This window comes from Dendrobates tinctorius, unplaced genomic scaffold (genome assembly GCF_039654945.1).
Source record: "Dendrobates tinctorius isolate UK_male_01 unplaced genomic scaffold, ASM3965494v1 ptg000156l, whole genome shotgun sequence".
NCBI classification, from domain to species: Eukaryota; Metazoa; Chordata; class Amphibia; order Anura; family Dendrobatidae; genus Dendrobates; species Dendrobates tinctorius.
In genome coordinates, this window is record NW_027361823.1 from 3252059 (window position 1) to 3278578 (window position 26520).

The 26520-nt window shown below is 44.1% G+C and overlaps 1 protein-coding gene across 1 annotated transcript in view; it reads left to right on the forward strand.

Moving 5' to 3' along the window:
- The first annotated feature begins 10573 nt into the window (after positions 1–10573).
- Positions 10574–26520, forward strand: part of SIRT1 (sirtuin 1) — a 33443-nt gene continuing 17496 nt past the window's right edge. The window contains exons 1-5 of the mRNA XM_073548134.1: positions 10574–11151; positions 18286–18399; positions 19460–19701; positions 20380–20532; positions 22218–22365. Of these exons, the coding sequence (XP_073404235.1) occupies positions 10833–11151; positions 18286–18399; positions 19460–19701; positions 20380–20532; positions 22218–22365 (976 nt within the window). The 5' untranslated portion in view covers positions 10574–10832. The remainder of the gene's footprint in view (positions 11152–18285; positions 18400–19459; positions 19702–20379; positions 20533–22217; positions 22366–26520) is intronic.

The following is a 26520-nucleotide window of genomic DNA, read 5'->3' on the forward strand; positions in this document are numbered from 1 at the left end:
CAGCGACAAACTGAGTCATGGCTGGGCAGTCAACATCTTGAGCCAGGCAAGGTAATCAGTGATAACGGCCATAATTTTGTGGCAGCCATAGCCCGTGCAAAACTCACACACATACCTTGCCTGGCTCACACTTTGAACCTGGTGGTGTAGTGCTTCCTTAATAATTATCCGGAGATAACATCACTGCTCCATAAGGTGCGAAGACTGTGCTCGCACATCCGTCGCTCGGCCGTGCACTCCAGACGTGTGCAGAAGCTGCAGCGATTGCAACACCTCCCCAAGTACCGCCTAATCATAGATGTTGCAACAAGGTGGAACTCCACCCTGCACATGGTTGAGAGGCTGTGCGAACAGAGGCAGGCAGTAATGCATTTGTGGGAGGATACACGGGCAGGCAGTTTGAAGGAAAACATGCAATTGTCGGGTGTGCAGTGGTCAAAGCTGAAAGACCTCTGTAAAGTCCTTCAGTGTTTTGAGGAATGCACACGGCTGGTAAGCGCAGACGACACCATCATAAGCATGAGCATCCCACTTATGCGTCTGCTCATGCAAAGTTTGACGCACATTAAGGATCTGTCGTCTGCAGCAGAGGAGGAGGAACAGGAAGAGAAGGAGGAGGAGTGAAGCCTTGCTGACAGTCAGCCATTGTCTGGTCAGGGAACTGTCCTGGACGAGGTGGAGGAAGAAGAGGAAGAGGAGGAGGAGAATGAGGGGGATGATTATTTTGGTCAGGAGGATGCTTCTCAGGGGGCAAGAGAAAATGTTGGCGTTCCAAGGTAAGGTCAAGTGTTTGTGCGTGACTGTAGGGATGTGGATTTGCCAGAAAGTGCTCCTCCACCCAGCAGTGGCAGTGCATTATTGACACCTGGAACATTGGCCCACGTGTGCGATTATGCCTTGCGGATCCTAAAAAGGGACCCCCGCATTGCCAAAATGATGAGGGATGACAACTACTGGCTGGTCAGCATCCTCGATCCATGCTACAATGGCAAATTACACAACATCATGCAACTTGGGAACCTAGAGATAATATTGGCTAACAAACAAGCAACTCTGGTAAACCGTTTGAGGCTTTCCCAGCACACAGCAGCGGTGCTGGGTCTCCCACGAGCCGTAGTGGGCACAATGGAAGAGGTGTTCATGGTGCACACAGCTGAAGTGGCGTTGGAGACAGGGGTTTAATGACCATGTTGTGGAATGATTTCTCAAGTACCGCACACACGACTGATAATACTGCATCGATTAAAAGTGACAGGAAACAGCAGTTGTCAACTATGGTTACAAACTACTTCTCCTCCCATATCGATGTTCTCCCTCACAGGTCATTCCCCTTTGACTATTGGGCCTCAAAACTGGACACCTGGCCTGAATTGGCACACTATGCCTTACAGGAGCTCGCTTGCCCTGCTGCTAGTGTGTTATCTGAAAGAGTCTTCAGTGCTGCTGGATCAATCCTGACAGAAAAAAGGACTCGTCTGTCGACCCAAAATGTTGATGTCTTCATTAAAATAAACCATGCATGGGTTTCAAAGGATTTTGTCCCACCTTCCCCTGATGACACACAGGTTGCCAGAAAACTGCCTCGCTTTTGTCCTCTTCCTCGGACTTGCCCAACTCCGCCATTTGCAGCAGCTGAATGTCCAGCCTAGACATCAACATATGCCATTTTTTAAACCTCCCTAACTGGGCTGCCCACCACCCCCAAGGGCTGGGGTCAAGACCTGGTGCACCCGGGCAAGTGCCGTTGCTCTGAACAGGTGGATGGGCCCATTGATGGCACAGGGCCCCTAATAGTACAATACAGTGTCTCTGATGGTGAGGGGGCCCACTCCCCGTCAGACACACCAGCATACTATGATGGACCCTGTGCCAGTACCGTCGACCACGAGTGTGCCCCCCCGGCTTGGTCCTGGCCACAGAACTTGCAAGTTGCAATGCTTACCTCTCCCTGCTCCACCGCTGTGTAGTTTGGGCAGTTAAATCCTTCACAGGGACGGCCCACTAGAAATTTTGGTGCATTGATCGATGATGGTTAAGATGTAGCTATGGCCTGTCCTGCTGGCCTCTACCTTCAGATGATCAATGGCTACCGTTTGTAATGGATGTCAACTTACAAGCTGATGCAGTGTTGCTTTATGATCATCTTTCACAGTTGTGATAGTCACAGACGTGTGATATTCCTGCCAGCATTTTTCAATGTCTCCTCTCATGCCAATCCAATAGAATCGCCTACGGCCTGTGGCTTCTGTCTTTTGCACTCCAAAATGACCAGACACATCATGATAGGCAGTGAGGACCATGTGTACATCTCTCCCTGTGATCACAATTTGATGGAGACGAGTAACAGTGATGTGATCCACGCTACTGCGATAAAGCAATCCTTTCTTCACAAAGAACCGTTTTTGCTGTCTCCACAGACACAGTAATTGAGGGTCTGCATCGCCTCTGCAACATCTACCGGGAGGTTTTCCCGCGATGAGTAATTCCCAAATTTCTGCTAACACTCAACTTTCCATCTGTACTTGTATCCATGTAGTTTCCAGTAGCGGAGAGTCTGGACTGGCTTACTGAGATTGAAATATAAATGAAGATTTAAAAGTACCACAACACTGTATACTGTTGTACGCTTCGAATACCTTTCCCTTTTTCTACTTTTTAAATTCTGGTGTAATACATAGTGAGCCTGTGAGTGTCTGTGTCTGACTCCGGAAGTATAGATGGAAATTTACAATTACCCCTAGACTGGATACACCTGGTATGTGCTGATACAGTACTTTTGTTCAAAATTTTTTTATTATGGTATCATCCATTGGAAGTGAGCGTGTGTGGTTTACGCCTTCTATATATATACCCTATACTCGATACAGCTTGTATCTTGTTATACAGTACCTTTGTTCGTCATTTAGTATTACGGTCAAATCCATACTGAGTTAGCGTCTTAGAGTGACTACGGGACTATGTATACGGAGATTTCAATTGTACCCTATAATATATATACTTGCTATCTTATTATCCAGTACATTTTTTACATTTTTTTTTATGGTCAAACCCAGACTGAGTGAGCATCTGAGGGTGACTCCGGAAATATATACAGAGATTTCAAATTTGGCCATCACTGTATACAGCTGTATGCTTCTGATACAGTAACCTTTTTTGCTATTTAGATTCTGGTGTAATCCATAATGAGCCTGTGAACGTCTGTCTGTTACTCCAGAAGTATATTTAGAGATTTAAGATTACCCCAACACTGTATACAGCTGTACGCTTGTGTTACATTACCCATTTACAGCTTTTCATATTCTTGTGTAATCCATACTGGGCCTGAGAGTGTTTGTGTCTGCCTCCTGAAATATATACGGAGATTCCTAATGTTTACACTATACTATATAAACCTTGTTTCTGGTGATACTGTACTCTTTTTCAACTTTTTATTTTATTGTGTACTCCATACTGAGCCTGTGAGCGTCTGTGTATGACTCATGAAATATATACAGAGATTTAATGTTATCCCTAGACTGTATAGAGCTGTACACTTCTGATACAGTACCATTTTCCAAAACATGAGGAAGTATGGTGAAAGAGGACGCGGACGTGGGGGGCCACCTGGTACTGATGGTGGTGGTGCATCTGCTGGTAGTGCCAAAAAACACAATAGCAGCTAAGGCAGGAGGTGTTGAGCCTGCATCATGGTGTAGCTCTGGAAGGCCTGGAAGGCTCCCTTTTCTGGGAGTAGGTAGACTGCTTTTAAAGCCAGAGCATCAGGAACTGTTTTTGGCTTACATTGCTGAAACAGCCTCCAGCTCTATCGCCTCCTCTTCTGAAGTTTAAAAAAATGCAAGCACTGAGTCGTCAGTGCAGGCTTCTGGTCAGGAGCAACCCCTTTCCTTGTGTCCTTCACCCACACCAAAAGTGAAGAATGCGGCAGCACACACTTCAGATTACTCCATGGAGCTCTTTTCACATACCATGCCTGGGTTAATTAAAAATGGGGCCCATCATATACTGGAGCATTCCAAATGGGGGACATCAGACACTGGAGCAGCATTTACGGGGCTCATTATACACTGGAGCATTAGAAATGGAGCCCATTAAATATGGAGCGTTATTTGGGCCCATCATACACTGGACCATCATCCATGAGGCCCATCATATACTGGAGCATTCCAGATGGGGGACATCAGACACTGGAGCAGCATTTACAGGGCCCATTATACACTGGAGCATTAGAAATGAAGCCCATTATATGTGGAGCATTATTTGGGCCCATAAGACACTGGAGCATCATCCATGGGGCCCATCATATACTGGAGCATTCTAAATGGGGCAGATCATACACTGGAGCAGCATCTATGGGGCACATTATCCACTGGAGCATTAGAAATGGAGCCCATTATATATGGAGCATTATTTGGGCCCATAAGACACTGGAGCATCATCCATGGGGCCCATCATATACTGGAGCATTCTAAATGGGACAAATCAGACACTGGAGCAGCATCTATGGGGCACATTATACACTGGAGCATTAGAAATGGAGCCCATTATATATGGAGCATTATTTGGGCCCATAAGACACTGGAGCATCATCCATGGGGCCCATCATATACTGGAGCATTCTAAATGGGACAAATCAGACACTGGAGCAGCATCTATGGGGCACATTATACACTGGAGCATTACAAATGGGGCCCATTATATATGGAGCATTATTTGGGCCCATAACACACTGGAGCATCGTCCATGGGGACCATCGTATACTGTAGCATTATGTGGAGTTCATCATATACTGTATGGAACATTATATGTGACCAATTATTCTGTATGGAGAAATATATGGGGCCCATTATTCTGTATGGTGCACAACGTGGTGGCCATAATACTGTATGGAGTAATATACTGTCCTTTTTTTGAGCTATTGTACAATTTAAAATAGATCAGTCATGTCATGTCATGTAAGCAGTGAAGTATTTGTCATTGTACTATACCTATATTTCTGAGCCGTATCGGAGCATCATGAATTGTGGTATGTGTTAAAGAGGCGCACTGACACTCTTTGGCCCAGGGCACACGAAAACCTGGAGCCAGCCCTACCCCCCCCACAACTTTAGCCAAATAACCCCCAGTTTTCAATGCGTAACTATTATTATGAAGTAAATAAAGGTTGACAAGCTTCAGTAATAAGAATTGATGTTTTGGCATTGAAATGGGCACCGTAGGTGTGTTTACTGTCCTCCACTCCCTGCCGACTTTGCTTCCCCATTGACTTGCATTGGGTTTCGTGTTTCAGTCGGCCTCAGACTTTTCCTTATAGTCGGCCGATTTCGTTCGACCCGACTTTTGCGAAAGTCGGGTTTCATGAAACCCGACTCGACCCTAAATAGGCAAAGTCGCTCATCTCTAGTGATAAGTAACAGGTGTCGGCAATATGAAAATCAGACCTGAAACCAGATAAAAAGGGAAGTTCTACACTAAGCATGGAGAACAGAAAGAGACTTGAAAATCAAAATTGTTGAACAATGTCAACAATCTCAAGGTTTCAAGTCCATCTCCAGAGATCTTGACGTTCCTTTGTCCACATTGCGCAATATAATCAAAAATTTTACAACCCATGGCACTGTAGCTAATCTCCCTGGATGTGACCAGCACAGAAAAATTGATGAAATGTTACAACGCAGGACGGTCTGGATGGTGGATAAGCAGCCCCAATCAAGCTCTAAATAAATTCAAGCTGTCCTGCAGTCTCAGGATGCATCAGTGTCGGTATAAACTATCTGTCCACATTTGAATGAAATGAAATGCTAAGGCAGGAGATCCAGTAGGACCCCACTGCTGACACAGAGGTATAAAAAAAGCTAGACTGCAGTTTTCCAAAATGTACATAAGCCAAAATCCTTGTGGGACAGATGAGGCCAAGATAGAACTTCTTAGCAAAGCACATCATTCTACTGTTTACCGATGAGGCCTACAAAGAAAAGAACACAGTACCTATGTGTAATTTCAATCATTTTCTGGGAGAAATGCTTCATTTTCTGGAACATTTTCAAAGGTGCCAACACTTTCAGCCATGTCTGTATTTATACTTGTATATAATTTTGTTTTTTCTTCATTTTTCCCATTTATTATTCGCTAATGTAATATGTAGCATTTTTTATTTTTTATTTCATATTCAACTTTCTTTTATTCTTTATTATTCATTATTTTTTAATTTTTTTTAGTTATTTTAGCTTATTTTTCATTTATTTGTTGTTTTTCTCATTTATATACATTTTTCTATTTTTTTGTTTATTTTTCAATTTATAAACATACAAATTCTAAAATGTCTTCATATGTCATTTTCTTTTTTCATATTCACCACTCATCATCACTAATGATCTGTCTTTCACATGGTTCTCCATGTCTTCCATTTTCTTTTATTCACGTTTTCACTGCTCACTTTTTTACCATATTTCATTTTTATCACCTTTAACACTTTTTTTATCTACATAAATCATCACTACCTCATATGGTATAACGCTGGCATCCCTGCATGTTTTTTCTCCCTCCTTCCAGCAGGGACGCCGACGTGCTTACCTCCGACATGCTTACCACCTCGTCCGCCCAGTTGCATTCTCTGCTCCGGCTGCTGCCTCAGATCCTGCATCAAAGGTTCTGTTCACAGCAAACCGGTCTCTTGGCAGCATGCTTAGGGCTTCCTAAAGGGGTAGCGCTCACACTCTGGATGTGTCACCTGGCAATAGCTGGGAGGCATTAAGTATTTAAGGCACCTTCCCCTGCAGGGAGGAGCATGAGCAACTTTAGTGGATTCTTAGTTCTTGCTAGCTACTTAGTAGTTAGATCCCTGTATCCTTCCAGTCTGAAAGTAATCCTGAACCTATCCTGCCTCTACCTTGTCTTAACCTGATCCCACCTTGTCTGAGCCCGAGTCTTTACCTTTACCAGTCTAGTCTGAATCAGTACATTTGAACCTTTACCTTAGTCCGTTCTGTGTTCCTGGAGCCACCCTGTCTGAACATGTTCTAGTGTCTGTTGTGTTTATCAGTTGTACAACATCCATTCATCCTGTGTACCATACGCAGTGGGTCCACCAGCATTACATATGCGTTATGTATATTTATCTTATTATTTTTCTCCTTTGATTTATATAGTTATGCTTTTGTGTTGTATATGCATATTATGTATTAAAGTGCATATGTATCCATTTGTTCCATATGTATCCATTGGCATTCCCCCCAATTAACCTGCTCCAGTTCCTTCTATTGATATAATTTTGCTTTCCCACCTCTGAGCCTTTCATGCTATCTGTCTTGTCCTCTCCCTGCTGTTGCGCATGCACTGGTCCCATCGAGCGCACGCATCCCGTGCCTAGTCTCTGTTCAGATGGGGCTCGACTCACGTGGTGGGTTTTCCTTGCTCTCCTCTCTGATGAGACTGGAACTCCCTTCACGTGACTCGCCCACCCCGATGATGCGGCGTGTGATGTATTGCCTCTGACAATGTCCACTACCTGCGTCGCTATCAGCAGTGGTGATTTACTGACAGCATTCCTTCTATTGACTGTAAGGAGTTTAAAAGGCTCTCTCCTCTGGTTCAACACCACCCCCTGATGAAAGCTTGCACCGAAACGCGCATTGGGGCTGGCGCCATTCCAGCAGCTATGGATAAGGTGTCATTATACAATTGCCTCCATTATATGGCTTCAATTTATTGAACACTTGTCCGATTTAATTATTCACTGCATATGAGCTGTCTGGCATCAGTTGTTTCACTCCCACCCTGGATCCTATTTATCACTTTAACCCCAATATCATTGTTATATTTATAAATAAAATGCTTTTAGATATTTATTATTATTAGCGACCTCATTCCACTTGCTGTGTTTTGTCGCCCTCTTGTGTTCCCCTCTTTTAATTCACTTGCCATTTTATCAGTTTTATATTATCTGCTTAATAAAATTTATATTGATTTGTACTCGCTTTGGCTGCATCATTTCTTGTATACTTTTTCTGTTTCTCTGGTGTTTTTCAGCCTGTATCACACTTGGGTTTGGTGCCTTTATTAGTATTATTATTACTTCTATAAATATTTATTATGTTTGTTATTTAAAATTATTGTTAGGCTTGCACCAACCATTCGATAGCTACCCTTTTTGTTTATCTGTTATTTGGCAGGATAGTTTGTAACTCTTATAACCATCTTTTGCTGAGCTCCTTTCAGCTGATTTATGGCTACAGACCACATCAAAGTTGAATGTGCAGGGAAAGAAAGAGCAGGTAAGAGACCAATTGCAAAAATTATTTTTAGCCCCAAATACATGCATTTAAGGAATAAAAATAATGGTCCCCAAAGATGGGCAATCCCCCCGTAGTAAAAGTAAAATACAATGTTTAAACATAAAAAACACATAATATTTGATTAATTACTTTATCACATACATATGTTCTCTGAAATGCAGCAATTAAAAAGAATCAACAAGTTTATCAAGCATAAATAATCACAATAATAAACATGATGCAGCACAGGGCCCTAATGTCGTTTTTACAGCCACTAATTGTTGATTTAACAAGAATTTAGGCTAGTTTCACACTTGCTTTTTTTTGCAGCGCGTTTTTCCCGCAAAAAAACGCATTGAAAAAACGCATACAAAAGCATACAACTGCTGCGTTTTTTTCAAGCATTTTTATGAGCATGCATGAAAAAAACGCAGCGTTTTTATGCGTTTGTATGCGTTTTTAGTGCGTTTTTACCGCGTTTGCGTTTTTTTCCAACATTAGGTGGCCCCTCACACTAACCCAAACCATGACTTTACTAACCCTAACCGACCCTAACCCTGACCCTAACCCTGACCCTAACCCTTAACCAAACCATACTTAACCCTAACCCAAACCCTAACTAACCCTAACCCTGACCCTAACCCTGACCCTAACCCTGACCCTAACCCTTAACCAAACCATACTTAACCCTAACCCTGACCCTAACCCTGACCCTTAACCAAACCATACTTAACCCTAACCCAAACCCTAACTAACCCTAACCCTAACCCTGACCCTAACCCTTAACCAAACCATACTTAACCCTAACCCAAACCCTAACTAACCCTAACCCTGACCCTAACCCTTAACCAAACCATACTTAACCCTAACCCTGACCCTAATTCTAACCCTAACCCTGACCCTAACCCTTAACCAAACCATACTTAACCCTAACCCTGACCCTAACCCCAACCCTAACCCTGACCCTAACCCTAAACCCCTTTAACTAACCCTAACTCTAACCCAAACCCCTAAATTCCATGGTTAACAAAAAAAAACGCATGTGCAAAAAAACGCATACATAAGCATGCCAATGCGCACATATGCGCTCCCATAGGCTATAATGGCCATTTTTAGCGCAAAACGTGCGCATACGTGCGCATGCGCTTTTTTGCAGGGCCAAAAAATGCAACATGCTGCGTCTGGAAAATACCAACGCACACCCCAAAAAAACGCAGCGCATGAAAATCGCATACGTGCGCATGCCAGCGCGCAGGTATGCGCACCCATGTTAAATATAGGGGAAAAAACGCATGCGCACGTATGCGTTTTTTTCCAGCGCAAAAAAACGCAAATGTGAAACCAGCCTTACAAAGATTTTTTAACTTAGTAAAATAAAGGCCGGGTGCCCACGATCCGGACGCAGCAGCACGTTGGTTGCATCCAGAGCGCTGCCGTCTGTTAAATGCAGGTAAATGAACCGTGCGGATTTACGGCGTCCAGTATATTCTATGGGGGCAGTCTCTCTTTCAGAGACTCGTGTCTCCACAATAGAAATGGAGATGCTGCAGTGTGGAAAGACGCGCCTCATGTCAGTCTCTGTGGATGACCCGCAGGCGACTATGCACACATAGGGGACACGGCGCTTCTAGAAACCCAGCCACTATGCTGTAACATCTGGCCGCTGCGGGTTGGACGCTGCACAAGTACACCGCAACAAACATGCAGCAACTCCGGATTGTAGTTTAGGGGTTCATAATCTTCTCTAGTTTACAGAATAAGTCGGCCTCGCTGGTTGTGCCATGTGACCAGTTTAGGATGACGACATCTGCAGTTATGTTAGGAACAGAGATAACATTGTACACCGTAGCACGCCTGTCTCTAACAACACAATCGCCTGTCAGGATCGGGCTTGCCGCGTCTGGTGGTCGCCACGACCACTCGTGTGCAGTTTTCATGCTTATGGCCAGGTGACGACTAGCGTGGGCTGTAGTTTTTCACATGGCATTTAAGAGAAGTGCACTAAAGTGCATTTTTTGCCCCCAATTGAGGAAAATCGAGATAACTTTGGTTAGCCCCCCTCCATGCCCCCCACTTTGACGCCCAGTTTTGTGTGGTCACCTCAGGGCGCATCACTCCATTATATTTTTGTGATTACTGCTATTGTTGTTAAACTTGTAAAAAAAAATTGGTAATAAGGAACTGAGGAATAAAAAAACACCTCAGCTCCATCTTCAGCATCACGTGACACTTGCTCTGCCTTCCTCCCATCCGGGTTCTCTGCGCTCTGTGGTCACGTGATACAAGGAGTGTCCCGGCCCCGGTAATTGCGGCAGCACAGCAGGGCTTCTGTGAGGCGCGGCCAGTGCGCTGCAACCAGTGAGGCGCTGTCGGTACCGGGGCCTGCACGTCTCGCTCCCCGCCCTCCTCTCTCCGGCGCTTGCCCCGTTACATCTTCCACGTGATGAAGTTTGTTATTGTTTACGTCACGAGGAGCGGCTGCCATTGGTAGAAGACGTGTCACGTGTGTCGGCCGTCTCCCTCAGCTCCCGCCGGGCGCCTCCTACTTGGGGCTGCGGGAAGATGGCGGACGCGGCTCAGCTGGGCTGTCTCCAGTCCGGTTCTCTCTTCTCTCTGCCAATAGAAAATGGCGAGCCCGTCGCCAAGAAGCCGCGAACAGAAGCGGGTAATGGCGGGCTGCCGGTACCGGGCGAGGGCGGATGGAGATTAGAACTGTCGTCCGCGCCTTCCAGCCTCCAAGACGGAGAGGCCTCCGCGGAGAGAGCGGCCTGGGTGCAGGCGCACAATAGCGCGGCGCTTCCTGGCCTGGTGGGGATGGACGTAGCGGAGGAGGCGCACATTGGAGGCAACGCTGCGGCCGCGCAGACCGCTCACTCTGCAGGTGCGTGCCGGAAGTCTGACGCCGACACCTGTCGGCCGATATGATCGTATGCGATTTTCTGCCTACTGTGTCTAATTGTTTTTGTCGTTGCTGTGGTTGGACGGATGTTTGTATCAAGTCTTCATGCTCCATACAGTGCTGCCCTGGGGAACCATCAATTTCAGTGTTTTTCTCATATGGGATCATGCAACTAAAGTGATCACCTTTTACTGCCCTTGCTGCAATTCAGCAGGTTCCACCCCAGGACGCTGGTGATGACTGCTGCTGCTGTACTCAGACGCCAGACCATATATTCGCTCCTGCGAGAGAATCGGGTTCATTATGCTAACGACACTCGGTGCAAAATCTGTCAGTCTGATCCGAGTGTCTCTCATGAGAGATCCGCAGCACAGGTGTGGAGAAGACAAAGTAACATCGCCTTCTCCATTCCACGGTAATCGGACTGCACATGGATGACATCCGAGTGCAGTCCGATGTTTTGCACGCACCCATGGATTTGTACGGGTGGGAGCAATCCGATGCGCTCACAGCATACTGCAGTTTTTTTTTATTTTTTTTTCTCCCTTACTCAAGCCAATTTAGCATGAGAAAAAAAAAATTGCAGATCCGCACTGCCCCATAGTATAACATTAGGCCAAGCAGGGCTGTGGAGTCGGTAAGCCAAACCTGCGACTCCGACTCCTCAATTTCCCTTACACCGACTCCACGACTCCGACTCCCACACATATTGCTTATATTTAAGTGAAAAATTTATTGTAGTACAATGTGAACCTCAGACATTTAATCATTTTTATGATCCAATAATCAAGATATTTAGATAGAACAGAATATATATTGGTGTACTACCCGGTTTTCATTCTTTTTGGTACAGATACGATATGGATAAATGGATAGATAGAGCAGATTTCTAATCTGCTTTTGCTATTGAAAACATTATCTATGAGCTCAAAAACCTTTCAGGTGATGCAGTTTTTTAAAAAGATGATCAGCTTTTGCAGCTGCAAAACGTATCCTCAAAAAACACAGGAAAAACGCTGTGTGTGAATGTAGCCTTAGATCAGGAATAGAACAGCCATTTATAGGACATTTCATAACTTTCCCAAACTCCTATGAAAAAATATTCAGCACATCCTGCATTGAATTACTGTACCCAATTTATTATATATTTTAGGAGTCGGTCCATTTTATACCGACTCCGACTCCACCAAAATGAGCACCGACTCCGACTCCACAGCCCTGAGGCCAAGTACTATCAGATCTTTCATCGCATTGCACTCGTTTGATTTATACGCTCATGTTAGCAAGCCCTTAGGCCCTGTGCACTCATTGCGGATTCTGCTGCGCATTTGGCCCCGCGGATCCGCAGCAGATTCTCCTGCGGTGTACAGTACCATTCTGTTCTATGTAAAATAAAAAACGCTGTGCACATGCTGCAGAAAAATCCGCAGCAGATACGCTGCAGGTTCATTTCCGCAGCATGTCAATTCTTTGTGCGGATTCCGCAACGTTTTACACCTCCTCCATTATAGGAATCCGCAGGTGTAAAAATGTAGGGGAAATCTGCACAAAATCTGCAGGTAACACACAGGTCACTTTACCTGCGGATTTAGCAAAATCCGCAATGGAATCCGCAACGTGTGCACATACCCTTAAAGGGAGTGTCCAGACTCCTGATATTTTAAATAGCTTTGAGTGTTCTTTTCTACCATCCTGTTTACAAATTCTCTCTTTTGCCCGGTCTCTATCATGACCTCCTACTATGATGTTTGAACGTAGACATGTGACCTCTTCAGCCAATCATGTCTGCCTCAAAATGTCATCTCTGGGGCCTGGGATTTTCATATTACACCATTGTTTTGGTAAAAAATTACAAGGGTCTGGACAACCTGTTTAAGGCTGTGTACTCACATAAGCGGTTTTTTTTTTTTTTCGCTTTTTTTAAGCGTTTTTCCCGGTAAAAGCGCTTCAAAATCGCATACAAGAAGCATCCCATTCATTTTAATGAATTCCGCACTTTTTGTGCACATTGATGCGTTTTTACCTCGAATAAAACGCATCGCGGTAAAAAACGCGTGGAGAGAGGCGGGAAGGCTGCATGGGACGCCGGAAGGTGAGAATAACAATATTTTTTTATTTTTACAGGGATATGGTACCCAGAGCCCGGAGGACAGTCTCCTCTCCTCCGGACCGTGGGTACCATCCGCACATGTTCTGCTTACTTTTCGCATGGTGTGCACAGCCACATGTGGGAAGTAAGCAGAACAATGCATTCCTATGTGGGTGGAATCGCCGTGACTCTGCAAAATTAATGAGTATGCTGCGTTTTTTACCACGAAGCGATTCCGCCACGGAAAAAAACACAGCATTGCGGAATCCCATAGGAAGGCATGGGATGCTTATTTTTCGCGGCAAAATCGTGCGTTTAAAACCGCCGCGAAAAAACTGCGATGTGTAAACTCAGCCTTAGGCCGGGGTCACACTGGCGAGGAACACGGCCGAGTGAGAGGCGCTAAAAGCACGCATTAGACACAGACAAATGATTCTCTATGGGGTCACTCGCACCAGGCGTATATTTCTCATCCGTATTCTACGCTCCGCTCCAATCGCAGCATGCTGCGATTGTCAGCGTACTACGGCCGTAGTACGCCAATGCAAGTCTATGGGTGCGCAAAAAATACGGATTACACACGGACCACACATGTGACTTGCGAGAAATACGCACCAGGTGTCTTTTAGCAAAGCCGGCAATTCAGTGCGCTATACAGTAAACTCACACTGACAGTTTTAATAAAGAAACGAATGAATAGATATATACACATACACATATATATATATATATATATGCATTCTATGTGTCTATATCTATTCTTTGGTTTCTGTTAGAAACCCTGTCATAGGGCTCCATTATATGTCCATTTTGCAAGCCTGCGAGAAAATCTCGCCATACGGATTACATACGGATGCTGACATGCGCAAAATACGCGACCACACCTTGATTATGGATGACATACGGAGCACTGTTTAGGGGCCATTCATCCGTATTACGCATGTAAAATACTGACCGTATTTTGCGTCGGTTAGTGTGACCCCGGCCTTAAAGTGAACCTGTCAGCAGACACATGCTATCCGTGGGCAGCGTGTATCATGCACTGACTGCATAATGTTAGCCAGATATGTGTGACTCTGAAATGCTGCCGTGTTTTAGAGAGAAACATACTTCAACAGCCACTGGGGACCAAGTTGCACAGGAGACTAGTCTAGTCAAGCGGAGGTCCATGACGGCTTCTCCCCGCCCATTGCCCAGGATTGACAGGTCTCTGCTCTCATGCTTGTATAGGCAATGGATCTGCCCTTCCGACTACTCTATAGCACAGTCTGAGTCGTCTTTTTAACCACTTCCTTACCGATGACGGAATAGTACGTCATCGGTAAGGATCCCCGCGACATGTCAGCTGTTATAAACAGTTGACATGTGCCTGCAAAAGGCGCGAGCGGTATCGCCATCCGCCCGCGCCTATTAACTAGTTAAATCCCGCTGTCAATGCTAACAGCGGGCATTTAAATAGCACTTCCGGTCTCCGGGCCGGAAATGAGCTCATCGCCGACTCCCGTCACGTGATCAGGGGTCGGCGATGCGTTGCCCTGACAACCAGTGGTCTCATAGAGGCCTCTATGGTTGTTGCAGGCAGATTGCTTTGAGCGCCGCCCGGTGGCTGGCGCTCAAAGCACTGCAGTAAATCTGCTACATATGGGCTCTCTGCTCATTGCCTACATGTAGCAGAGCTGATCAAGTTGTGCATGCTTCAAGCCTCCTATGGAGGCTATTGAAGCATGCCAAAAGTTTAAAAAAAAAAAAAAAAAGTTCAAATCACCCCCCTTTCGCCCCAATCAAAATAGAACAATAAAAAAAACACATATTAGGTATCGCCGCGTTCAGAATCGCCCGATCTATCAATATAAAAAAAGTATTAACCCGATCGCTATACGGCGTAGCGAGAAAAAAATTAAAAAAGCCAGAATTACGTTTTTTTGGTCACCGCGACATTGCATTAAAATGCAGTAACAGGCGACCAAAAGAACATATTTGCATAAAAGTGTAATTTTTATTTTATTTTTGTTTAGCAATCTTTGGAATTTTTTTTCACCACTTAGACACCAAACATGTCTATGTTCTCTTTTATCTATGAACTCATAAAAACCTGGAGAACCATAATGGCAGGTTAGATTTAGCAATTAGTGAACCTAGCAAAAAAGTCAAGCAAGAAACAAGTGTGGGATTGCACTTTTTTTGCAATTTCACCGCACTTGGAATTTTTTTCCCGTTTTCGAGTACACGACATGGTAAAACCAATGGTGTCATTTAAAAGTACAACTCATCCCGCAAAAAATAAGCCCTCACCTGGCCATATTGACGGAAAAATAAAAAAGTTATGGCTCTGGAAAGAAGGGGAGCGAAAATCGAAAAAAGCTCTGGGAGTTAAGGGGTTAAGTATGTTATGTTTTTCTCTGAATCGCCGCAGCATTTCAGAGTCAAACGAGCCTGGCTAAGATCATACAGCCAGTGTCGGATAACTTGCTGCCCTAGGATTGACGGTATATATTAGCTGTCAGGTTCACTTTAAGCCAAAAAAAGTTGTCACACACCTTTTTGTAAGGTGGAAAAAAAAAATATGGTAAGACATCTGAAAAGTCAGAAAGCAGCAGGTCTAACTTCCTCCAGTTATTAATTATATCCAAAGAATGTGACCGTGAAATGTCACGTGAGCCCCCGGAGAGCCAGTGCCAACACCAGAGGAACAGCGCCCGCACCGGAGATTAGTACAGGTGTATTATGTTACTTGGTGGAAACTTGGTGGTTGAGAAGGGTTGTATCAGTAGTGGATAGTCCCTTTAGAGCTCCACTCCCGTGTGGGGTTTTGGGTCTTTTTTTTGTTTTTTTATTTACCACTGTAGTGATGCGTCTAATCTAAGGCTGGAGTCACACATAGCGACTCACCAGCGATCCTGACAACGATATCAATGTGTCAGGATCGCTGGTGAGCTGTCAAACAGACAGCTTCACCAGCGATCAGCACAGTGACGTCCAGCACCCGGTGTCACTGTGCACATTAGTAACCAGCGCGCTGATGCAGGAAGCTGGTAACTAACGTACACATCGGATATCCAAGGGACGTGCGTCCCTTGGATACCCGATGTGTACATTAGTTACCAGCAGATTGCTGGTCTCCCGCCTGTCACACGCAGCGATGCGTGGTGGCCAGTGGGAGACCAGCGACCAAAAAAAAGTCCTGGCCTTTCCTGCAGCGATACCGGCAGGGGGGCTGATCTCTGTCACACACAGCGATCTCGCTGGTGAGATCGCTGTTGCGTCACAAAAATTGTGACTCAGCAGCGATCTCGCTAGCAAGATCGCTATGTGTGACGGGGCCTTAAGTGTCAACAGAAAAGCAGCACTCGCCCAATCCTTAAGCCCCGTCACACACAGCGAGATTGCTGCTGAGTCACAAGTTTTGTGACGCACCAGCGATCTCGTTGTGTGTGACAGGTATTAGCGACCGCCCCCCCACCCGCCGGGTATCGCTGATCGTTCTGGAAAGCCTTGGACATTTTTTAATCGTTAGTCTCCCGCTGGCCAGCAGCGATGCGTGTGGCAGGCGGGAAAACCACTGTTTACCTTGGATACCAGGTCCCTGCACCAGCACGCTGGTATCTAAGGTACACTGCGGGTAACTGAGCGACATGTGTCGCTTGTTACCCGCGTGTCGCTGTCCTGATCGCTGCTGAGATCTGCCTGTTTGGCAGCTCACCAGCGATCATGTAGCTACACACCAGCAATCCTGACAAGGTCGGGATCCCTGGTGCGTCGCTATGTGTTACGGGGGCCTTAGGCTCAAAAGGCCTTTATTGCATTCATGTGGACATCTTCTTAGCGGCGTGCAGGTAAAAACAAGGGAATTAGGCAAGGGGGAGGTACACTGACCATGGCTGTTTTGTCTGGCTGACACTTCTACAGGTCCATACTCCAAAATTGCAGTAGTCCCCATGTTCCTCCCCCCTGCCTAATTTCCTTGTTTTTACGTGCACGCCACTAAGAGGATGTCCACATGAATGCAATGAAGGCCTTTTAGCCTAAGGATTGGTTGAGTGCTGCTTTTCTGTTGTATTTATCAGATACCAAAAAGCGTGAGAAAATTGGTGTCCCTTTGTTTCTTTCAAGTGGTGCTCCTAAGGTTTTTTGCCCCTACTCTCATATTTACCTACTTCTGCCTTCACCTTCTATCTTCGTTGCTTCGGCCAATCTTTATCAGTTGGTGACCTGCTAGATCACTCCAATGTGTGCTGGGTGAGGAAGAGGTCACTTTTCAATGCAAATCTGAGAGCCTTGCTCTGGCTCTCATAGACTTAGATTGAGACCTTGCTCCCATTATCTCTTGACTTCCGATCAGTCAGAAATTGTTGTCACAAGATAGTGCTGCGGGACCCGCTGTGCACCAATAAAAGGTGAAGATGCCCGCGGGTAAGTATAAAGCCCCCGTTACACATAATGATGTCCCAGCGATCCCACCAACGATCCGACATGGATGGGATCGCTGGGACATCGTTAGGTTGATCGATGGTGAGCTGTCACATAGACAGCCCCTCCAGCGATCAGGACCAGCGACGCTGGTTTCTAATGTAAACGTCGGGTATCCAGGAGCCGTGGCTCCTGGATACCCGCTGTTTACCTTGGAAACCGGCGTACACGCTGGTTTCCAAGGTAAACATCGGGCATCTTAAGAGCCGCACGGCTCCTGGATACCTGATATTTACATTAGAAACCAGCGTTGCTGATCGCTAGTCTCTCGCGGCCACACGCAGCGATGCGCACTGGCCAGCGAGAGACCAGCGATTGAAAAACGGCCCTGGTCGATGCTGCACGGTCAGCGATAACCCGCAGTGGGGGGGCGGTCACTGAGCCCCGTCGCACAGCGATGTCGCTGGCGAGATCGCTGATGTGTCACAAAATCAGCGATCTCGAAAGAGAGATCGCTGTGTGTGACGGGGACCTTAGACTACGGATAGGGTCCTTAGATTGGAAGCATCACTCCAACGGGTGTTTTAATTGTACATATATCTTCATTTTCCTTTTTGCAGAAAGTATTCACCTAGATGATGAGCTTGTTGGTGGATTCCATTCCTGTGACAGTGATGAAGATGATGGAGCTTCCCATGCCAGTTCCAGTGATTGGACTCCCAAGCCCTGTATAGGTACAGATTCTGATGTCTGAGTGCAGATATTTGTTACGTTCTAGTTCCTGTAGGCCTCTGACCTAGGAGAATGTGGCCCCCTAACGACTGTTCTGTAAGCCAAGGGGCTGGCAGATATACACTGTAGTACATCAAGCTTACTGGTGGCCATTTATGCAATCTGCTTTTTTTTTTCTTTTTTTTTTTTTTTTTTTTATATATATATATATATATATGAGGTAAAATATGACCTATTCTTTGGATGTACCTTGTGCAAAGCTTAGGTGGATTTAGACCACTTCTCATGCCTAATCCCCTACTGATCACTTAAATAAAGGGACTATGACACCCCACGGGGCAGCGTGCCCCTATACCCTTTAGTGGGCTCTAAATGGTAATCTGGACCACAAGCTTTAACCAGACATGAAGGTTCTCAAGGTTTTAATAACTAGCCCCAAAACCAAATAGTATGTAGGTTTTTTGTTCTTGTTTTTTTTTTTACCATTTCTGTGCAGTTTAATTTTTTATTTCCTAATTTTTGAGTTAAAAAAACCCAAGCCCAAATACAGTTAAGTCGCTGGAAATAATTTAAAAAAAAAAAAATTATAAAAGTTATGGGAGGAAAAAATGGTAACAAAATGGTAAATCGCCTAGCCTGGATGGTGGTAAGTGTGATTTACAGTGACTAAAGGGGTTGGTCCACTCGGACATGTAATATCGGCATACGTGAGGGCTATATTCTCAAAATACACACAGGTCCTATTGGTGGGATTTGCATCTACTATACATTTACGGAGTATCCCATGGCTTTGCCATGAATGTCATAAATGTGCAATATGGGAATATCCCATCTAAAATATTGACTTTCAAATGGTGACTGTGAAATTACTGCTCACACCACATTCTGTGTGACTTGTTGATTGAAAAAGTTATATCTTTTGAAATGTGCTGGTTGTAGAAATAATTAGTACTCGTTCTTAAGGACCCAAAAAACTGTTAAGGGGATAAGTGTGTTTGAGTTAATTATTGTGGTGAAGATATGACTGCTCAATAAGTGTACTTTTTTGGAAACCATGTGCAGGACCATACACGTTTGTTCAGCATCACCTTATGATGGGCACAGATCCTAGGACCATTCTGAGAGATCTGCTTCCTGAGTCTGTGGCCCCTCCAGATCTGGATGATATGACCCTGTGGCAGATTGTTATCAATATACTTTCGGACCCTCCGAAAAGGAAAAAACGTAAGGACATTAATACTATGGAGGATACTTTGAAGTTACTTCAACAAAGCAAGAAAATAATGGTTTTGACTGGCGCTGGGGTAAGTAGCTTTATTGATTTAAAAAGGTATGAACAAATAAATTGGCAATCATTCACATAAAACATAGACCTATGTGTGCAAATTGGTCACATTGAATGTGGAAGAGCTGAGAAGAGTGATATGTAGGTTTTTGGGTTTTTTTCGAGGAAAGAATCAGTATGATTTCTCATTTATTTAACACTGCTTATTCTTGGCTTGGAAGTCCAGTAGGAGGTCCTAGATGTTGACTGATAGCTGTTTCTGTAGCATGCTCATATAGTTAGGACTGTCAATCACTGGTTGGGACCATCCACTAGATTCGGGACCATATGAAATTAGAGGCAACGGGAAGTACATTTATGGGTCGTAACTTACAGTTTTCACATTATGGCTTCACATTACCGAGAGCATAAGCCCATTGGCTGATCATACACATAAGACAGCTGGTGGCCAAACCCTACCTATGACAGAACACATCTTAGGGGTGAAGAGGGGGTGATAACTTTAATGGTAGTTCCAGTATCGCATTAGTACCACGGTCACCAGTCCGAACCCAGTTGACCACAATAGGCTGAGACATTTATTCCATCTCTTCTCCTTACACCTCTATTCAGTGTCAGTCTTTGTGACAAGTGTCTTTAATACCTGCAGCTCATTTGAAGATAACATTACACATTTTCCACTTATCACCCTATATAGGTTTCGGTATCATGTGGCATACCAGACTTCAGATCAAGGGATGGCATTTATGCACGTCTTGCAGTGGATTTTCCAGACCTTCCAAATCCTCAAGCCATGTTTGATATTGAGTATTTTAGAAAGGATCCACGACCATTCTTTAAATTTGCTAAGGTAGGATTTTACCTCCAAAATGTATTACCTTTCTGGAAAAAAAAATATTGAAGTTAAGCAAAATGATTTGCTGCTACATGGTCCAGCATTCAGTCTAGTCCTCCTGTGCTGTTGTCAATTCTGTGCCATTATATACCTAACATACCCAGTATGCTGGCCCAGAAGTAAAGCCTGCACAAGTCCCACTGTCATAGAGGGGCCATACTGGACGCCATGCCAGGAAAGCGCTAATCTTTTTGTTCAGCTATAAGGAAAGAAATTTAAAAAAAAAAAAAAAAAAATGTTCTCTCACCAAAAGCTTTTATGAAGCATCATCTATATGGTCAGGTTGTCTGACCACAGTGATGAAATTTTATAAAAGCCTTTGGTGAGATGTTCAAAAAAATCTATACTTGTAATCTAATCACATTGATGCTACTCCTTAATAGTCTTGGTGGGAGATTCTGTTCTGGGAATAGGGAGTGGACATCTTGCCTTGTTGGCAACTGTGGGGGATCTGACATGATCACCCACCGATCCCAAGAACGCTGGTGACCAATCTCTATTATTAGCATAGAATTGGCTGTGTCTTTACAGTTACCCTCCCATAAAGTCAATGGAGTGGTGCAGAGGTAGTCATAAAATAATAAGTCTGCAGTAGTTATATAATGTGTTGTGAATTCTCTCTCTGGCTTCCCTCTGATTACTGAAGGTAGTGGAGCTGGTCAGATTGACAGAGGGGTTGCGAGTTCTCTTTCTGGACTCCCTCTGGTGGTTACTGGAGGTAGTGGAGCTGATCTGATTGACAGAGGCTTGCCACCTGATAATGAGGAAGACGATTGGAGATCTGGGGTTTCTGATTGGGATTTAAGACAGCTGACTCCCTCTAGCCCTGCTGGTGATTTTCTTCCTGTGCCTTCTGAGGTCTGATGTCTCCTGCTCTTTCCCTGCATGGTTCAGCTAAGTGGTTCATTTGCTATTTTGTTTACATTTGATCTGGTTTTGTCTATCTCTGCTTTGTGCGGGCCAGCCAGCTCCGGCTGGGGCTGTGCTGAATCACCGCCCATATGTTACTGCATGTGCCAGTTTGTTTTGTCCCCTGTTATATTGGTCTCTTTTTGCTTTCAGAATATACCAGAGTGCTGATATAGTGGGGCGAAGTCGTGCGACTTCAGTGTTTTTTGTGCATCAGACGTGTTAGACTTTTTGCAGGGTTTTTTGCGTGATTGCAGACAGTGTCTTTCCTTTCCGTCTAGTCACTGTGGGCCCCATCGTTTGCTCAGTCTATTTTTCTGCCTGCGTTTGTGTTTTTATCTTGTCTCACCGACAATATATGTTTGGGGGGGCTATCTATTCCTTTAGGGGTCTGCTCCAGGGCAGCTTAGATTTCCCCTTTCTTGCTTTAGGCTTAGTTAGCTCTCCGGCTGTGCCGAGGCGTCTAGGATCATCGTAGGTACGCTCCACGGCTACTGCTAGTTGTGTGGACAGGATCAGGGGTCTGCAATCTGCTAGTTACCAACCTCTCTGGTTTTCTGTGGCTTAGCCTGGGCCTGCTAGCCTCCTCGGTGATCCATTCATAACAATAATGACAGGAGTCTTACATGAGAAATGACTCATTGTATTTGCTGAGCGGCAATGATTATACAGCAGTAAATGTGTAGTTGACTATTTTCTAACATAATGTTATTCTGTTTTTTCATTTTCAGGAAATCTTTCCCGGCCAATTCCAACCATCTCTCTGCCACAAATTTATTGCTATGCTGGATAAAGAGGGAAAACTGCTTAGAAATTATACTCAGAATATAGATACACTGGAGCAAGTTGCGGGCATTCAGCGGATTATACAATGTCATGGTGAGGATTTGTGATGCATTGGCCCAATGGGTCATATGCTTGTTGTACAGTTTGGTGGAGTCCTATGAGAATTATCTAATGACAGTGAATCTGCAGAGGAAAACTGTTGGTTGTTTGCCATACTACATGTATAGTCAATGTGTGAAGGAAATCTGTTGTAGGATACATTGATGGCCTCAATACTCCAGACAGCGACACACAACACTGTACAGAGATCCCTCAACAGGGTGACGTTTGTCCCATAGCACATTATAATGTTTCTTATTACTCCATTTTGCACTGCGATATCCTGACCTACTATCTGTTGTCTTTTATCCGGGCCCATTCTTTGTTTCTATAAAATAGTAAAAGAAAAAAATATAAACATATATTTTTCATCTGTTTTATAAAATACAGTTTAAAATAAAATGGAAAAAAAAATATTCCTTACAAATTAAATCGCTAATTAAAGAGCAACCATTTCTTGTTTTATTTCATAAATCAGTTGTACATATGAACACCAGAAACAATAATCTCTTTTATCACAAAAATTGTTCCTCCTATATTGATCTTTCCCTCTGAAAAGGTAAAATTTGGAAAATCTGTATTCAGTGAGGACAGTTATTCACATTCCTGAGATGGCATTTGGTGCTTGTAAAATTCTATAGAAGAGAAGTAGAAGTCAGACACATTCTGCTACAAGTTCTCCTGACAACAGTTAGGCTGTGTTCAAATGTTGCTTTTTTTTTCTATAGTCAAAAAAACTACATCCGAAAAGCAGGTTTTAAGGATTGGATAGATACACAAGCGCCCCAGAGATAGATAGGTTAGTGTAAGAAATGAATAGGAAAAGCTGCAGGTAGATACACAGATCTTATCTGTATGAAGGAACTGTGAAGGTACGCATAGACTACACTGTGTTCCAAATTATTATGCAAAAAATATTTCCTCATATTTTCTCTAAATTACCTACATGAATTGCAGTCATTGTTATTTTCCAGTCATCTACTATTCTAGTATAATTGCAATGTTTTTGAACAAACTGCCTATGAAAACAGTATATTTTTAAAGATAATAAACACTCAAAATGCATGTTCCAAATTATTATGCACAGCAGAGTTTTCAACCTTTTTATTTTGAACAAAAAAATGGTCAATTGTGAAATTATAAGCATTATCAGCTTATTACAAAAAAAACAGTTTTCAAGTCAAAACTTTATTCTAGGTGATGTAACATTTGCACATAGGACCCCTTGTTCAAAAGAAGCTTCTGAACTCTCTCGTCCATTGAATTTGTCAGTTTTTGGATGGTTTGTGCTTCAGTTGTTTTGCATGTGGACAGAATACCCTCCCAGAGCTGTTGCTTAGATGTGAACTGCCTCCCGCCATCACAAACATTCCTTTTGATGATGCTCCAGAGGTTCTCAATGGCGTTGAGGTCAGGGGAAGCTGGTGGCCACACCATAAGTTTGTCCTCTTTTATTCCCATAGCAGCCAGAGATGCAGATGTGTTATTTGCAGCATGAGACGGTGCATTATCATGCATGAAAATGATCTTGCTGCGGAAAGCACGGTTCTTCATCTTGAACCATGGCAGGAAGTGCTGTTTTAGAAACCCCGCATAGATTATGGAGTTCATCTTTACCCCTTCAGGGATCCTAAAGGGGCTGACAATCTCTCTCCCCATGATTCCAGCCCAAAACTTTACTCCACCTCCTCCTTGTTGGCGCCTTAGCTGTGTATTCATGGGGTGTCCATCAACCAGCCATCTTCCACTCCATCCATCTGGACCATCGAGCGTTGCACGGCACTCATCGGTGAACAAAACAGTTTGGAAGTCAGTCTTCATGTATCGTTTGGCCCACTGGAGCCGCTTCTGCTTGTGTGCAGTGGATAGAGGTGGTCGACAGGATGGCTTATGCACAGCTGCAAACCTCTGAAGGACCCTGCATCTTGTTCTGGGGACGTTGGAGGCACCAGCAGCTTCAAAAACTTGTCTGCTGCTATGACAAGGCATTTTTGCAGCTGCTCTTTTAACCTGACGCAGTTGCCTGTTGGAAAGAGTCCCCAATTTTTCCTTATCAGCACGCACACGTGTGTGCTGGGAATCGGCTACATACATCTTGATTGTGTGATGATCACGATGAAGTGTCTTGGCAATGTTGTTTGTAGTCATGCCTTGACCTAAATACTCCACAATTTGTTGCTTCTCAGCAGCCGAAACATCCTTTTTCTTTCCCATTTTGGCAAAAAATGTAGGCTGCTTAATAATGTGGAACAGCCTTCTTAAGTAGTCTTGCCTTTATTTGGACACACCTGCCAAACTAATTTGCACAGGTATCTGCAATTGCTTTCAGTGATATAAAGAGCCCTGACACACATCACCATCAATGAGTTTAAATGACAAACAAAAAAATTCTAACCTTATCACTCCTAAACTCTTTTTGCATAATAATTTGGAACACAGTTTAGATATAAATGGAAAAATCTGTCACGTTTATTCTTATAGCATAGTGCAACCTGGTCTGGATACAATTGAATACAAATTGAGAATCAAAAGTGGCTACAGATGCTGGTAATAAAATTCCCAAAGCACATATAATTCAAGATCAAAAACCAATAATGAATATAAATTGCTATGGATTCATAATAGGAAAAGATCATGTGCTCTGTGCCCACCAGGCTAATGATTATAGCACCATGTATCAAATTTAAACCACTTGGAAAATATTAAAATACTCTCATTGGTGATAGTATGCTGTGGATTTGTAATAGAAATAAACATTATCATTAGATAATGCTATAATCATTAGCCTGGTGGGCACAGAGCACATGATCTATACCCATTATGAATCCATAGCAATTTATATTCATTATTGGTTTTTGATCTTGAATTATATGTGCTTTGGGAATTTTATTCCCAGCATCTGTAGCCACTTTTGATTCTCCATTTGTATCCAGACCAGAAAAGCAGGTTTTGCCGCTTTTCTTGCTGCATTTTATTTATTTTTTTCTGAGTGACTGTAGTTGAATTGCAACTAAGGGTACCGTCACACTTGGCGGCGCACCAGCGATCCTGACAATGATACGACCTGTAAGGATCGCTGGTGCGTCACTACATGGTCGCTAGTAAGCTGTCAAACAGGCAGATCTACTCAACGACGCAGCAACGATCCGGTAATCCGTATAACTACCTCGGCGGTCGTTGGGGACCTTGTCACACAGCAGCTATTCTGACGACTCACACCTGCGTCCCTGAGTTCTGAATCGCCAACGAGTTCGCTCGTCGGCGTCAAACACAGCGATGCATGCTGGCCAGCGGGACACCAGCGATCAAAAAATGACCCAGGACGTTCGAGCAAGATCGCAACGGGGACCCGGTCGCCACTATGTGTCACATGTAGTGAGATCGCTGGCGAGGTCGCTGTTGCGTCACAAAATCTGTGACGCAACAGCGATCTCGCTAACTATCTCGCTATGTGAGACGGGGCCTTAAGACTCTGGCAGTACATTTCGTAGGGCGGACACTGTTTAGTTTCACACATTGGTCAGGGCCTTTGAGTTGGTCAGGTATTGTTCTATTTCGCACAGTGGTCAGGCAATATTTAGTTTTACACATTGGTCGGCCATTTAATTACTCAGGCAATTGTTTACTGTAACACATCACTAATTTAATTACCATATTTTTCAGACTATAATACGTACTTATTTTCCCCAAAAATTTTGTAGAAAATGGGGTTGCGTCTTGTAGTTCAGATGTACTTACCAGGAGTACCCAGGCTGATGCGCAGCAGTTTTGGAGATGCTCTAGTGGTGGTGGGGTTCCGCCGACATTTTGTGAAAGCCCGGAGTCCCCAAATATGCCAGGCTGGTGCACGACAGTTTCGGCGACACTCGGTGGTGCTTGGGCTCCGCCGACATTTTGTGAAAGCCCGGAGGTGGTGCATGTACTGATTTGAGATCTCGGGAGACGAGATATCATTCTGCGCATGTGCTATATTGGTTTAAACTTGAGAAAATCACAAAAATGAATAGGTCTCAAATCCTTCTGTACATTTTTTTTTTTTTTTTTTTTTTTTCCTTCACTGAAAACACAGAAAAAAATATCAACGTTTTTGCTGCTTTTTTGCACTGACTCATAGTTTTCTATAAATGAGAAAACGCTGAAAGAAGTGAC